We start from the raw sequence: 17,038 nt of genomic DNA, 5'->3' as shown, positions 1-17,038 counted from the left end.
GGCTGGAATCACTTGAAGGTCTGTTCACTCACTTGTCTGATTGGTGGTGGTAGTGGTTGGCTAGTTTTATGTTTCGTCTTCTTTCCTTGCCAAGAGAGAAGCTGTCACTGTCAGCCTCTCCAAGGGCCATCAGTCTTCTCTTAACATCTTGCAATGCCCTTGCATTTTTATCCTTACTCTTTACTACATCATTGTACCTACAGCCAATTAGTTTTTCCCAACTCAGTGTCACAAATGAAAGCCCAGAATTAAACCCATGCACTTACAGCCAACTAATCTATGACAAAGGAAGCAAGACTATGCAATCGAGAAAGGACAGCTTGTTCAATAAGTGGTGCTGGGAACACTGGATAGCCACATGGAAAAGAAGGAAATTAGAACACTCCCTAACACCATACACAAAAATGAACTCCAAATGGATTAAAGACCTAGATATAAGACCAGACACTATCAAACTCCTAGAGGATAACATAGGCCAAATACTCTCTGACATAAACGACAGCAACATCTTCTCAGATCCACCTATCAGAGTATTGACAATAAAAAGAAAAACAAACAAGTGGGACCTACTCAAACTTCAGAGTTTCTACCCAGCAAAGGAAACCCTAAACAACACAAAAAGACAACCCACAGAATGGGAGAAAATCTTTGCAAGTGAATCCACTGACAAGGGATTAATCTCCAAAATTTATAAACACCTTCTGCAGCTCCATACCAAAAAAAAACAAAAAACAAACAAAAAAAAACCCATCCAATAATGGGCAGAAGATCTAAACAGACAGTTCTCCAAAGAAGACATACAGATGGCCAAGAAACACATGAAAAGATGTTCAGTGTCACTCATTATTAGAGAAATGCAAATCAAAACTACTATGAGGTTCCACCTTACACCAGCCAGAATGGCCATCATCCAAAAGTCTACAAACAGTAAGTGCTGGAAAGGGTGTGGAGAAAAAGGAACCCTAGTACACTGTGGGTGGGATTGTAGACTGCTGCAGCCACTATGGAAAACAGTATGGAGATTCCTCAGAAAACTAAAAATAGAACAACCATTTGATCCAGCAATCCCACTCCTGGACACCTATCCAGAGAAAATCATGATTCGAAAAGACACATGTACTCTGATGTTCATTGCAGCACTAGTTTCAATAGCCAAGACATGGAAACAACCTAAATGTCCATCGACAGAGGAGTGGATCCAGAAGAGGTGGTACATATACACAATGGAATATTACTCAGCCATTAAGAAGAACGAAATACCAGCATTTTTTGCAACATGGATGGACCTAGAGACTATCACGCTAAGTGAAGTCAGCCATACAATGAGACGCCAACATCAAATGCTTTCACTGACATGTGGAATCTGAAAACAGGACAGACTGAACTTCTTTGCAGAACAGATGCTGACTCATGGACACTGAAAAACTTATGGTCTCCAGAGGAGACAGTTTCGGGGGTGGGGGGGATTTGCTTGGGCTGTGGGAAGGAAATCCTGTGAAACCAGATTGTTATGATCATTATACAACTATAGATGTGATAAATTCATTTGAGTAATAAAAAAATGAAAAAAAAACATACTGGTGATTATTTTGGTTTGTTTTGGTTTCATTTGTTCTCTTATTTTTTGGAAAGTTACAAAGAATTACAAACCATGAGGCATTGTTTGGTTCAGGAAACTTGTGTGCATCATCTCGCTAAACTTTGGTTGGGCCAGGCAAGTGCAACCCCTGCCTTGAACACCTGGGGTCTCTTTCTGGCCTGAGCTCCTTCAAAAGAGGGGTCTGGCATCCAGGGTTAAGGGCCAAGGAGAAGCTGTATTGTCTTTTCCAACCTAGCCTTGCCGTTCACACAGCATCATGTCCCCCATATTCTGCTCAATAGGAGCAAGCCACTTAAGGTCGCCCCACATCATACCTTTTTTACAAGATGGATTATAAGTTGGATTTTCTAAAACCTATCTTTACATTTAAAAACCAGCCTTATCGATTCACTGGCCACAATTTTTTATGGTCCATCCACACACACAAAAAGACACATGTTCCTACCCAGTTCTCCCACAACTCTCAATTATGATGCTGTCAGGCTCAGGCTCAAGTCCCAGATTGTACCATCTTCATCAGCTACAGATACAGCTGAGGTACCTGGGTGTGGTTTTTAGTGTTTAGCCCCTTGACTACAGTCCTCTCGCTACGAAGATGTGGGAAATAAGGGGTCAAGTTATCTACCACCCACACACCCACCATTCTTGGCTCTTGTAGTCCAATGGTGGTAGCAGTGTTTTTACTTCCACAGTTCTCTTTAAAACTTTGAGTTTCCTGTGAATGTTATTGGGGTGCATTCCATTGCAAAAGCTGCCCTTACATGAATCTTTTGGAAGCAAGCTCTTCACCTTGAGCTTCCTGTGAAGTTCTCAATTCTTATGCTTTAATATCTTCCATAGAATTTGAGGCAGACATGAAATCTTTCCAAGGTCTTAACAAGGGGATTTACAATCTTGGCTTCATCTGTAGACCATGGTTTCCTGGTGTCACCATAGGTGTGATCTGAGCCCAGAAGCCATTTCTTTATTTTCATTGTATTTCACAGCTGGACACATGGAAGTGCTGTAAATGGGATACAGATATTTGAACCCAGTGAGTCCTGGTTTCTTTATAGTTAATCATCTTTTTGTTGGATTATCTTTCTCATTGATTCACTTTCAAATGTTGCATAGCATGAGTCCCCTTTCCTCTGATTTTCTGTTTCATCTTCTTCCCTTGCCAAGAGAGAAGCTGTCACTGTCAGCCTCTCCAAGGGCCATCAGTCTTCCCTTAACCATCTTGCAAAGCCCTTGCATTTTTATCCTTACTCTTCACTACATCATTGTACCTACAGCCAATTAGTCCTTCTCAACTCAGCATCACTGAAATACCAGTGAGTGCTTTGGTTTGTTTTGGTTTCATTTGTTCTCTTACTTTCTGGAAAGTAACAAGTCTTACAAACCTCGAGGCACTGTTTGGTTCAGAAAACTTGTGTGCATCATCTCACTAAACTTTTACTCTGGGAGATATGATTTCTCCTTAACCCTGTGAAACATTTCTCCTTGGAATGCACGTCAAATGAGCATAAACTATTTGTAGTTCTGAAAAAGGCTTATGGCATTAGAATCCAGATGAAAAAGATTCATTCCTTAGAGTCTTGTTTTCCAAATCTTGTTTTGGGAGCCATTTATTTACTCAGCTCTAAAGAATTCAGTATTCCTACAACTTCCTTAAAAATTATGACAGCTAAGATAGGGGGGAAGTACTAAGAGACTTTTTACTAAGAGATGACTTATAGTCATTTTACAGAGGAAAGATTTGCAATAACTACAGACACATAAAATATAAAATCAAGTGCAAATGTTGTGTAATAGATGATGACAGGAATGCTTTTATTTTTGTGATTCTCAGTGGTTTGAAATTCTACAGTGTAGATAGCATTTTATTGTAACTGAATTTATTTCAAAATGTGATATTGGTTGTGGGTTAAGCTATTCTCAGCCCACTTCCCTCATTCCACTGTATTACTCAGTGTCATTATTATTCTTCACTCTGTCATGTCAGAGTGATGATCCGAGAGCACAGCAGTAAACTGCATGTTCCCAATGTCTACATCTGGATGCAAAAATCAAGTTCTTCAACAGGAATTATTATGTATGAAAAGAACGCAGAAGAGATGTGGACAATTTGAGGAGAATAAACAGACACTGGAACAAGCAGTAGTAAACCTCAAGAGTCACATAGAAATGAATATGGTGGAACGCAGTCAGGTAGAGCACTGTGAACAGGAGATTGAAGAAAGAGCAAGACAGGAGATAGAAGAACAGTTAACAAAAGTCAACTTATTCCTGCAGGTTAATTTATTGATGTTTAATGTGCTGTAATTCACTTCATTCTAAATTACAACATGGTTGTATACATTTTATGTGTTTCCTCTGCTTCTCTTCTAATAGTTGGTTTTGTAGATTTCTGAGTGGACGATGGCATTTTTTCTCCCTTAAATTATTCCAGTTTCCATCATTATTATCAGTAAGTTGGACTTTCAGCTTACAATGATTGAGATGACGAAATCACACCAATTGGTATAATACAAGGCTGTTTGGAGGATAAGAAATTATTGTGATTGAAAACTTGTACTGTACTCTTGGATCACTCATGCAGTGCATTTTTCAATTTTTTAAATTTTAAATTGATCCTATGATTCTTTATGTCATCACATGACATGAGTACTAATATAGCAGCAATCACCTTTAATTTTATACTTCAGATATAATTCAGTTAATATTGGTGATAAACACTTTAAAGCAGAGCTTCTTTTCAACACATTTACATTTGCACTCTCAATCATTGACTCCAAACTAAGTGAGTAAATATACTAGAGTTACTCAGGTTATAATTATTTTTTAAATGTTTCCTTTTAATTTGCTTTAGACACAAACAGCATCTCAAGAAAACTTAGCGCAATATCTGGAATCTGAACGCTCCAAAGAAAACACTTCTCATGAATCTTCTTGTAAAACAGAATTGGAAAAATATAAGCAACTTTACCGAGAAGAATTAAAATTGAGAAAGTCGCTGGAAAAAAAACGAAACAAGTAAGTTAAAACAGAATCCTAAGCTAAGTGCTTTAGAGGCTTTGCCATGTAGACAGCGATATAATTATAAAATTTCTTGTTGGATTTCCTATAAATAGGAATGTTATCAAGTTTAACTATTTTTTGGAAGATGATACCTTAAACCAAAAGGGTCACATTCTGGCTTTTGATACATTTACTTTCTTGATTATGATATTTGCTGTCATCCCTAGAGGGTGCTGTGAAGGCAAAGCTCTACTTTAAAGTGTTTATCACCATCTAAGGAAAATGAAGTGAATGAAATTTGCATTTTGCAGACTTCACAGGACTAATCGGAGGCTGGCTAAAACCTGTGTGAAACGTCTGATGGAGAAAGAGCAGAACAGGTCTTTACCCCAAACATTTACTACAAGTCCTGTCCTGGAGCCACCTGGTGCTGAAAATATTCATAATAGCTCTGGGTTCAGAGGAAATACTACAACAAGAGAAACCTTGTTGTTTTCTACCTCACGTTCACGGCCTTCATTTGACAGCATTGTGACTGCTTTGATGAAGGTTAGTTACGTTATCCTTTCTTGCTTACATTTCAGATTTCTGATGTAATTTGTGTTTTTAATTCTGACTCGACTTAGGCACACTTAGTAAAGGCCATAAATATTTGTGCTAATAAAGAAAACAAATTTTGTAATTTTTAAGTCCCTAGATTTCTCCTTTTAAGAGATACCTATCAACTTTCTTCAATAAATGTAACATTGACAAATTCAAATTTCTTGAAAAGCTGCATTTAAATGCTTTTTTTTTTTTTCTTTTTAGGGCTGTATTTGCAGCATATGGAAGCTTCCTTTGCCGCAGCCGCAGCAGTGCAGGATCCAAGCTGCATCTGTGACCTCCATCAGAGCTCAGGCAACCCTGGATCCTTGACCCGCTGATGGAGGCCATAGATCAAAGCCCTTCCTCATAGATATTAGTTGGCTTGGTCACTGCTGAGCCACAACAGGAACTCCTTAGATGCTATTTTAGAAATTAAATATTATTGCCTAATAACCAAATATATACTTTCAGATGTTTGGCATACTTTATTACAGCTTGGCCATAGTTGATAGTAAGTTTCAAATTCTGTTGCACCCTAGTTTTTCTACCCCTCAGCATAAGTGACTGATTGGCATTCAAGCACTTAACCACACATGGATGTTTCATGCTTAAAGGAAGCCATGATAAAGCCTTTGCATGAATCAAGTAAACTTTAACACTAAACTAACAGATTTAGTTCCCATCGTGGCTCAGTGGGTTAAGAACCCAGCACAGTGTCGGAGAGGATGCAGGTTAAATCCCTGGCCTTGCTCATTGGCTTAAGGATCAGGCATTGCCCCAAGCTGTGGCAGAGGTCACACATGTGACTCAGATCTGGTGTTTCCCTGCCTGTGGTGTAGCCATTGGCTTCAGCTCTGATTTGACCCATGGCCTAGAAACTTCCATATGCCCCTGGTGCAGCCATAAAAATAAAGTAAAATAAAAGGTTCATTTCTGTTTATGTTTTTTTCTTTATTTTTTTTTCCTTGTTGGTGACTCTGCAGCATTTGGAGTTTCTGGGCCAGGGATCAGATCTGAGCCACAGTTGGGGCCATACCACAGGTCAGGCAATGCAGATCCTTTAACCCACTGTGGGGTCCAGGGCTAAACCTGCATCCTGGCATTGCAAAGATGCTCCCCTTCCCATTGCACCAAAGCAGGAACTCCCTCATGTCTGTGTTTAACTTAAAACATTGATCATTTTCTTACATGAAAGTACATTCTTTTTTTTTTTTTTTTTTTTTTTTTTTTTTTTTTTTTCAGACAATCTACTTTAATATTTATTTTTTTTTTTTTTTTTTTTTTTTTTTTTTTTTTTTTTTTTCCATTCTGAGACACTTGCTATTTTATTTTTTTTTTTTTTTTTTTTTTTTTTTTAATTTTATTTTCCCACTGTACAGCAAGGGGGTCAGGTTATCCTTACATGTATACATTACAATTACAGTTTTTCCCCCACCATTTCTTCTGTTGCAACATGAGTATCTAGACATAGTTCTCAATGCTATTCAGCGGGATCTCCTTGTAAATCTATTCTACGTTGTGACTGATAAGCCCAAGCTCCCAATCCCTCCCACTCCCTCCCCCTCCCATCAGGCAACCACAAGTCTCTTCTCCAAGTCCACACACCATGCACAAAAATAAACTCCAAATGGCTGAAAGACTTAAATATACGACAGGACACCATCAAACTCCTAGAAGAAAACATAGGCAAAACACTCTCTGACATCAACATCATGAATATTTTCTCAGGTCAGTCTCCCAAAGCAATAGAAACTAGAGCAAAAATAAACCCATGGGACCTCATCAAACTGAAAAGCTTTTGCACAGCAAAGGAAACCCAAAAGAAAACAAAAAGACAACTTACAGAATGGGAGAAAATAGTTTCAAATGATGCAACTGACAAGGGCTTAATCTCTAGAATATACAAGCAACTTATACAACTCAACAGCAAAAAAACCAATCAATCAATGGAAAAATGGGCAAAAGACCTGAATAGACATTTCTCCAAGGAAGATATACAGATGGCCAACAAACACATGAAAAAATGCTCAACATCGCTGATTATAAGAGAAATGCAAATCAAAACTACCATGAGATACCACCTCACACCAGTCAGAATGGCCATCATTCATAAATCCACAAATAACAAGTGCTGGAGGGGCTGTGGAGAAAAGGGAACCCTCCTGCACTGCTGGTGGGAATGTAAACTGGTACAGCCACTATGGAGAACAGTTTGGAGATACCTTAGAAATCTATACATAGAACTTCCATATGACCCTGCAATCCCACTCTTGGGCATCTATCCGGACAAAGCTCTACTTAAAAGAGACACATGCACCCGCATGTTCATTGCAGCACTATTCACAATAGCCAGGACATGGAAACAATCCAAATGTCCATCGACAGAGGATTGGATTCGGAAGATGTGGTATATATACACGAAAGTACATTCTTAATTGCTGTTTTGCTGGTGGCATTTTTATTTCAATTTTTATAAATGTCTTGCTGATGAGCAATTGTAGTACATTCCTAAATATATAGTTAAATAAAGTCAATATGTAAACTTTTTAAATGAAGTTCACTTACGTCTCTGTCTTGCCATGACTTAGATGAATGATGTCTAAGATGGCAATGATGGGGCATCTGTAAACTGCAAGGACATTTCATTGTGTATCAATGCTATTAAAATAGCCACTTTGAGCAGTGCCCATGGTTTATGGTTTTGAGGGTGTTTTCATGATCTTCCTGATATGAAGTAGCTTGGGCCCTCCTTAAATGATGTTTCAACTTGTTTCCTCACTTGGCTTCATGTCATAACAAATCATAGAAGAGCAAAGTTAAGATTCGTGGCACTGCAGCTAAGTTGTGTCTGAATGCTTCAGTGTTGAAACTGGACTCTAGGTTACAAAAATAAAATGTACATCATACACTTCAGTCAGTAGATAAGCAGGATACAAACTTAAACTTGTCTCATTAGTTGACACCCCAAAAATCATAACATGCATCATTTTACTGATGAAGATGAACGAGGGTTTGTGTGCAGAAGACGGAAGTCATGCAAGAGAAGAATTGCTGAGGAATTGTATGCTTTAATTTTTTTGGATGAAAGAGGTGTTTACTGTTTAGTATTTGTACTTAAACTGAAAAAATAGTTTATTTTAAACTTAATGTTGTATTTCTGAAGGTTACATAGCTCCCTTGTGGGGCCTTCTTTGTCAAATCATGCTGGAGTTAATAAGAGAGATTAATAAATATTCCTTCAGGAGTTCCCGTCATGGCGCAGTCGTTAATGAATCCGACTAGGAACCATGAGGTTGCGAGTTCAGTCCCTGCCCTTGCTCAGTGGGTTAACAATCCGGCGTTGCCGTGAGCTGTGGTGTAGGTTGCAGACGTGGCTGGGATCCTGCGTTGCTGTGGCTCTGGCGTAGGCCAGTGGCTACAGCTCCGATTGGACCCCTAGCCTGGGAACCTCCATATGCCATGAGAGCGGCCCAAAGAAATAGCAAAAAGCCAAAAAAAAAAAAAAAATATTCCTTCAAGAGGCAAAGACATGTCTCCATAATCACTATAGATAGGATGCCTTAAAAAAGTTCTTATGCAGGTATTGTTTTCTGAATTCTCAGTCAGACTTAGAAGGAAGGGGCCTTCTAGAATTGCTAGGGATGTAACTGTTTCTACTGGAAAACCTAAAATAATCCTCTGAGAGGAGTTAACATACTGTCTCAAATGTCAGAACGGGGTGGGTTCTGATCAAGGAGCTGAAAAACGAAGTGGAGCAGGACCTCATTGCTCCTCCCCTCCAAGTGCCACAGTCTGGATCTACTAAGCCCAAAGTCCCCCCTCCATCACACTCCCTCCCCCTCCATCCTGGCAGCCACAAGTCTGTTCTCCATGCCCAAGAGTTTGTTTCTTTCCTATAGATGGGTTCATTGCTGCCATGTATTAGATTCCAGAGAGAAGTGACCTCATAGGGTATTTGTCTTTCGCTTTCTGACTTAAAGATGAACATTTAGCATGACACAACAACGTGTCTCAACAGAATCTTGAGTCACATTTCCTTGAAGAAATAAGCCTCCAGTTTACATCACCAAGGCACTGCCTTCCACGCTGAAGTTTAACTCTGATCACACAATCACAACAGTTAAGCTAGCTTCTCAGAAGTCAGAGGCAGAGTTCAGAAAACTTGTTTGTTTCGCTTCTGTACTCTATATAACCCTGCATGCCCACTTCATTTTGTCCACATGGACCAGTGAGCAGGCATTTTATCTTTTGAAAGATAAGGGTAATTACTGAATTTCTTCCAGTCCTTTTTCATTATTTTTGCTCCCTAGACTTCATTTTTCACAGCTTAATCAACAAAGTCTTCCCCAGTACTTTCCTCTGCAGCAAAATAGACTTATTTAGTGCTAACAAACTAACAAGTGTAATTTCCTCACATGGGAACCTACTTACAACTGGATAATGAAGTGGTTTACATGGCTTGATTTTATTATACTTCCCTAGCTGCGTTTACTTTTATAACTTTCAAAATAAGAATGACGTCAAATTTTAACTTAAAAGCATCAATAATTACAGAAGGTTTATTGGAAATGAATGTGTATGTCTCTGAGTATGGCATGTATGCTTTTCTCAAGTTGGTCTCAAAAAGAGAGTGCAACCTTATTTTCCAGCCCATTACCTCAAATTTCATTTAACAGGAATATGTTATGGTTGATTGAATGGACGTATATTTGTACTTGTTGTGCTTTGTATTGTGATTGACTCTATTATATTTCTCTGTCAAAAATACTCCTTCCTACTTCTCCCTGGCTCAGAATAGGGATTGGGGGTGCTCTGGATCCTTAACCTGAGGCATAGTTCCAAATGTGGCTCCAATTTGACCCCTAACCTGGAACTTCCATATGTCACAGCTGTGGCTCTAAAAAGAAAGAGAAAAACAAAACAAACCCACCAAAAACTCCAAGAAAACTAAGGGTTGTTTTGAACAGTGTACATTAATTACAATGTCAGGGAAGAAGAAAACATTGCTATGAATGTTTTCTGGTCATCGTCCTTGCTGGAACTGTGGTGAGGTAGCTAGCCAATGGCACTTCTCCTTGTAAGGACAGAATGTGAGAAGGAGTCAGGCAGGTGGTGAACAGCTAAGTAGCCTCATCACTAACACATATTGATGAATTGTAGGATGGAGTTTAGATGTGCAGCCACAGTGGGCTTTGGGATTCTTCCTCCCCAATTGGGCCCTTTGCCTCCCAGTCTTCAAGGGAGGAAGCAAATGCTTGACACCTCTACCAGGGGCATGCTGCTTCCTACAGATGTGAGACCCAAATTCAAGGTGCTCTGGGCAGACACATCTTTTCAAAGAAGAGATTCCTTCCTACAAACTCACCCACTAGGTAAATCTCCTTTCCTCTCCTGAGGAGGGTAGAAGAGCTGTAAGTCCTCAAGCGGAACCTTTTGGCCAAGGAAATGAAGTTTGCCTATAATTTCTGACTGGATTTAAATTGCAGTTGGGGTTAAGCTCCTCTCTCTTGTATATACCAGATAATGGTAGAGATTGGAGAGAAGGACACTAAGTAATCAAGAAAAATCTGTCTTATAGTCTAAATATGGCCATAAATTACCTCCAAGGTGGAAATTGATTTGATGACTGGCTTTGGTAAAACAATTTTTATTTGGAGGAAATGAATATTCTTTTATGGAAGAATCTCTGTTTCAGCTGGCTTAATATCATTAAAGATTTTCTCCTTCAAGTTCCCTGTCCTTTGGTTAAAAAAAAAAAAAAGTGTGCGCTTTAGAAATTGAGTATATTGACCGCATATAATTTACTCTTGTCCATGCCTTTAAAACATAGGATTTAGTTAGAAAGTTACCATTTCATGTCCCATACCTCAAACATTATTTGGCTACATGACACTCTTCCATATCAATTTTCTCTAAGTTCTAGTTTAAAATCTGTGTCCTTTTCCCTAATCTGAGGAAGGAGCTGTCATACAACTCTAGACTGAGCAAGAAGACCTTTTGCTTTGTGACCCCAGGCAAACTGCAGTCTCTCTAAGCCTTCCTTACTTATCTCTTGTCAAATTAAGTTCTAACTAAATCACTTTCCTCCCTTAAGTTTTTTTCAAAAAAAGAAGCTTTCTTTCTGAAAAATGTTTTTTTGCATGAAACTGTATTATATAAAACAGAGACAAGCATAGAGCTGTTCAGCCAAAGGAGGGAAGGAGACTCTGAAGCTGAAACTTCTTTGGCCCTCAATCCTGACGTGCCCGCCCTTCTTCTTCAATGGGGAGAGTATGGAAACTACAGGTTAAGAGGGCAGCCTTGTAGTTAAAAATCTTTACTTACAGCCTGCAGATTCCTTGTTTTCTTATCTAATTTTCTCACTTTTCTTTGTTTTTGTGAAATGAAAAGTTGAAAGAACATTGCAGGTATATTCCATTGATTAAAGTTGGACTAAACTACTTCCTTCATCTGAACACAGTTCTTATCTAGAAATCAATGTAAAGGTCTCAAAAGTACACACTGAGGACAAGAGCTTTGGGCAGAAAAGACAGGAATCTTACACTGGTAGTTCCCTAATCCAACATGTGTAAAATGTGATTTACATTTTAGCATAGTGTTTATTATAAAGTAATTTTATAAAAATATAAAAATTGTATAGGTGATATGAAATTATTTCAGTAAAGCTTTCTCCTTTCACCTGCTATCAGCTATGACTTTCACAAGACCTATCTAGGAATGCTGCAACATTACTTACTTTATTAGGCCTCTCTATAATGCTGTTGTAAAAAAAAACTGCTATGGAAAACAGTCTGAAAATGTTGGAAAATATGCAAGGTAAACATTTGTCTTGGCAAGTACACTTGATGAGGGCGTTGTCTATCATGTTATCCTTATCACCACAGTGTACTATTTTAGATCCTGTTGAGTGAGAGGGTGCCTATTGTAAGAAATATATAATAAAAAGAATGCTCTAGGTGGAGGCATGTGCAATATAATTTGAAATATCCCCAGGCATTTCAGAATGAAGTGGATAAATATAATTAGATGTTCCCAAAAGCCAGCCCTCATTTCTAGAATGGAAACAAAGTTCCAGAGTTATGATTCAAGAATTCCATATTTTTTTTCTTGTTTCTAATTCTAGAAAGTCATGATCAGAAACCCAGGGTGAAAACTGGCTTAGCCCCTCTCTTATGCCTTTCTTCAAGCAGGTGTTTGGGGTTTTTTGTTTTTGCCACTAAAATTTTCACATGACGTTATAACAGAACCACTTTCTTCATTTTAGGTATTTAAGATTCTATGTTGAAAAATTATTACCATGGAACAGACCTTAAAATTTTAGTTTCATAAAAGTATAAAAATGGAAAGCTCATTTTAAGGAAAAATCCATTGATTAAACTTTAATAAAGGGAAGTTTTTCTAAGAATGGCAAAGTAATGCAGTGTAAAATTTGATTTGAATTGTTTAAACATCTTTGTACCAGAATGATCAAGCATTAGCCTTTAAAATTATGTATATTCAATACACCAGTATTTATTCTACTTTTCATCAGATTAATGCAAATAGCATTACATATGTATGTTCTACATTAGCTAAAATCGAAATAGGAATTTATTTTATTTTCTTGATGTGATGATTTTTCTATTTGAGCAATCCCCAAGTTAGATCTCTTCTGAAAGTATTATTTACAGGCCACATTTCATAAGCTATATATCATTTGTACAATAATGCTCTTGTTTAACTTCAACATTATAAATAACATTTGACTTATTTCAGAGTCAGCGGGAGATGGAAGAAAATATGAATAAAGAACTAGCAGAAGGTATGTTGTCAAAATTTATGAATTAAATTTAGGCATTGATTTCTGAAATCAACTGTAAATAGTAAATGGCAACTCTTCCCATTGTTTGCGTAACAGATACTACATTAAATATTTTTCCTATGCACATCACATTAAAAGTATAAAATGATGCACATTCATAATGAAAAATATACCCATTTGTTATTTATGCATCATGTTCCTTAGCTTTCAACAAATTCTCACAAAGTCTGTTTCTTTTTCTTTGTGTCTCTATTCTTTCTCTATTTCTGCCTTCCTCATGGCCCTGTCAACCTGCACACTGACACTGTTCTCAGAAAACATGGGGTCACCACCTTCTCAAATTTCTGGTACTGATTAAGGCCATTAAAAACCTGGACTCAGGCAATCACAGTTCATGCATGCAGCTTTCACTTGCCACTTGCGGGTGACATTTGAATTTCCTGTCATTAAAGTTGTCATTGGTTTAGCTTTTGCCCCCAGGAAAAGTTCCAAATTCCTTCGCATGGAATAAAAACACCCAAGTCAGTTTGGTTCCTGAGCAAGCATTCCACCTTACCTCCCTCCTCCCCTCCTCTGCCCCTTTTCTCTGTCTGGCATCTAGTCAAATAGACAGCTGACAATTCCAAACAGCTCTTCCTCACCTCTGCTCTTTGTGTCTGCTTCTTCCCTCCAGTTCCCATAGTTTTGCTATGTCCTTCAGGTATCTACTTCCATATCACCTGCACACAAAAGCTGACAGTATTGACACCAAGTTGGATGTCCCTTCTGAGGGTTCTGATCATGTCCTTTTGTACCTGTCACAGGACTTATGACTCTGTATGGAAATGGCCTGTTTGTCTATTTTTCCAGTTTAGAGTATGTGACTATTCAGGGTGGCCTGTGTCACCTTCCACTTGTAATTCCAGTGCTTGTCACAGTACCTTAGCACATGGCTGTTGACTAAATGAATGAGGAGTGAGAAAACCAGAAGCTCTGAGAGTTGGCCTTCAGAGCAGTGAGCTCAGCATGTAACCATGGGCAAATGGTCAAATAGTCATCGTGTGTTTTGTGCTATAATCATATGTAGATACTTTTCTTTCTTCTTAACACTTAGAAAGGTCTGTGTTATTTTTAACTCCCTTATATTTATTTAACTAGAAAGGATTTTAGATAAAGAATGCCATTCTTTCCTTTTCTCTCCAGCCACTGCTGAACTTGATTCTGTGTACCGGAGAGCCTCTCGACTGAGATCTACCGGTGACCTTTTGAAAACATCACACAGCCATATGTACAGATTCTGAAGAAAACTTATGTTTTCTGAAAAATAAAGAGTGAAACTATCTACTGGACAGTTAACATAACGTCTTTGTTGGTTCCTATTAAACATGTTGTAGAAATCCTTATTGAAGGAAATATTGTTGTATCATATGTGTATGAGAATTTATATAGTATTTTCAATCATTTTTCTTTGTATCTAACTTTTAAGTAGATTTTGTGAATAAAACCCAGCCCTATTGAGTTTTTCATTCTCCAACTGAGGCCAGATACCAGTTATTTAATGAGCAGACAAACCACCAAACCTTTCATTAATATTTAGCTGAGTTGGGAGTTCCTGTTGTGGCACAGTGGAAATGAATCCAACTAGGATCCAGGCTGTCACAGGTTCAATCCCTGGCCTTGCTCAGTGGGTTGAGGATCTGATGTTGCTTGAGCTGTGGTGGTCACAGAATCGGCTTGGACCCCATGCTGGTGTGATTCTGGCTTAGGCCAAGGGCTGTAGCTCTGATTCAAACCCTACCCTGGGAACTTCCATATGTCATGGGTGCAGCCCTGAAAAACAAAGCAAAAAGAAAAAGTATATATTTAGCAATGGTGATTAGATAGCTTTCTTGTAGTTTCCAGGTTTTATCACTATATATAGATGCAAAGATCTAGACAGACATGATTTCAATACACTGAAACTGTGGCTATTATCAATGTGTTGATGTATTACAATTGTTGCAGAATCATACAACTCATTCTGTATACCTTTAAACTCTGACACATAGATCTTTCCTCATGCAGCAATAGGATTTGCCTAAGGGATTTTCCCCTTTCTAATTTTTTTAATTTACTTTTTGGAAACAGTTTTAAAATTAGAATTGTTCCAAGCACCTGACTCAGACATCATCACCAAATTTATATGGAACAACAAAAGACCCAGAATTGCCAAAGCAATTCTGAGGAATAAAAACCAAGCAGATGGCATAACTCTCCCAGACCTCAGGCAATATTACAAAGCCACAGTCCTCAAGACAGTGTGGTACTGGTACCAAAACAGATAGACCAATGGAACAATAGAGAACCCAGAAACAAACCCCGATACCTATGGTCGTGGGGAGCCGAGAAAATACAGGAGCCGAGGAAGGGAGCTTGCCTGAGTGGTGCAATTCCAAGGGCAGGCTCCTAATCAGAAAAAGGGGCCTGCCTGAATGGTGCAGTTCCAAGGGCAAGCTCCTAACCAGAAAAAGGGGGCCTGTCTAAACAGTGCAATTCCAAGGGCAGGCTCCTAAACAAGGGGATACCTACCGGTACGGCACAATTCCAAGGGCAGGCCCTAGAAGACAATAAGGCTCCCCTGCTAACTTTGGTGGGGAACTGAATTTTCTGGGAAACAATTTCCATTTTGCATTGCTGAGTGGGGATTTTTCCATGGATGACTTAGTCTTTTCTGCTATTCACTTGTTGTTCAGTTCTTCCTTAATCTTTCCTGATTATTTGTTTATTACCCTTATTTCCCATTCTTATTTTCCTGTGGTGATTTGTGATTTAACTGAATTGCAACAATAATATGATAAAAATTTCATTCTAAGGGACTTTCCTCTATTTAAATACAAAAATTAAAAACATAGTGCTTATCTACTAACTAGTTATACAGTCAACTTTAGAGTTAGGATTTTAATGAAGTTTATGGAAGTTAGACACATATTATTCATGATCAGAAGAAACCTAGCTGTGAGTTTTGTCCTAGATTTTAGAAACTTTTAGTGGTAGCTGGCTAAGTTCATTTACATTTTCTCACACTGTCTCTCTGTCAAGGACACTTTGAAGATAGACGCTAGTCTGAAGACAAGATTTGTTGTGTCTGTAGCCTCTTCAGCTTGTGGGAAATTGGCTAGCCATGAGATGGTTTGTGCTGGGTCTCCTCTTTCCCACATGAATGTTTGTGCCTATTTGTCCTTGAATTGTACTTACTAAATTTAGTTAAGTTAAAGACTTTAAAACATGACATTTGAAACTGTACCTTGTGATCAAAAAAAAAAAAAAAAAAGCCTAATAGTTAACCAATGTACTTTTAACACTATGATGTAATCTGTAGTAAAAAACTGTCTATATAATCAACCACTTATGCCAATAAAATTTGAGCAGTTCAGCGCCCTGAAAGAAGGGACAAAGAGACTGTCTCCATTGCTTACGCCGACACCGTTCATCTCCTCTCAGGACGTATATGCCCCACCTGGTTGCAGGAGCTGGACTCCGGCAGATGCAAACTCTTGCTCATGGAGTGGATTTACAGTGAGATCCTGCCATGTAGCACTGAGAGCTATGCCTAGATACTTACAACACAGCATGACAATGGGAGAAGAAATTATGTATACATGTATATGTAACTGGGTTCCCGTGCTGTACAGTGGGAAAAAAAGTGTGCTGGGAGAAATAACAATAAAAAAATTTTTTTTTCAAACAATGAGTTTTATGGTTTCTGGTCTTACCTTTCACTCTTTAAACTGTTTTGAGTGGATTTTTGTATATAGCTTGAGTAAATGTTCTAATTTTATTCTGCTTTCTATTAGCTATCCAGTTTTCCCAGAGTAGTCTATCTTTTCCTCATCATATTTTTGCCTCATTTGTCATAGAAAAAAAAATGACTATGGTTTCATGGCTTTGTTTCCAGGCTATCTATACTGTTCCATTTGTCTGTGTGTCTATTTTTATATGATACTATATTGTTTTCATTACTGCATCTTTGTATGAGTCTGAAGTCAGGCAGCATGATATCTCCAGCTTTGTTCTATTTTTTGTTTTCAAGACTG

At 38.2% G+C, this 17,038-nt stretch overlaps 1 protein-coding gene across 27 annotated transcripts in view; it reads left to right on the top strand.

The window, feature by feature from the left end:
- The window catches only part of LOC110257476 (ankyrin repeat domain-containing protein 26-like), a 128,454-nt gene extending 112,055 nt beyond the window's left edge, over positions 1 to 16,399 (top strand). For 14 of the 27 annotated variants that reach the window (XM_085003031.1, XM_085003032.1, XM_085003035.1 and 11 more), the window contains 4 exons: positions 4,452 to 4,615; positions 4,912 to 5,149; positions 12,941 to 12,986; positions 14,169 to 16,399. In XM_085003031.1, coding sequence (XP_084859157.1) covers positions 4,452 to 4,615; positions 4,912 to 5,149; positions 12,941 to 12,986; positions 14,169 to 14,266 — 546 coding nt within the window. In that variant the 3' untranslated portion in view covers positions 14,267 to 16,399. The remainder of the gene's footprint in view (positions 1 to 4,451; positions 4,616 to 4,911; positions 5,150 to 12,940; positions 12,987 to 14,168) is intronic. The other 13 variants (XR_014831900.1, XR_014831901.1, XR_014831898.1 and 10 more) reach the window with 1 other exon arrangement.
- Positions 16,400 to 17,038: the final 639 nt, after the last annotated feature.

This window comes from Sus scrofa, chromosome 17 (genome assembly GCF_054392235.1).
Source record: "Sus scrofa isolate SSC_HxYL_T2T_F1_AM1 chromosome 17, Sscrofa_HxYL_maternal_Yorkshire_Landrace_v2.0, whole genome shotgun sequence".
NCBI classification, from domain to species: Eukaryota; Metazoa; Chordata; class Mammalia; order Artiodactyla; family Suidae; genus Sus; species Sus scrofa.
This window is presented reverse-complemented; position numbering and strand designations above follow the sequence as displayed.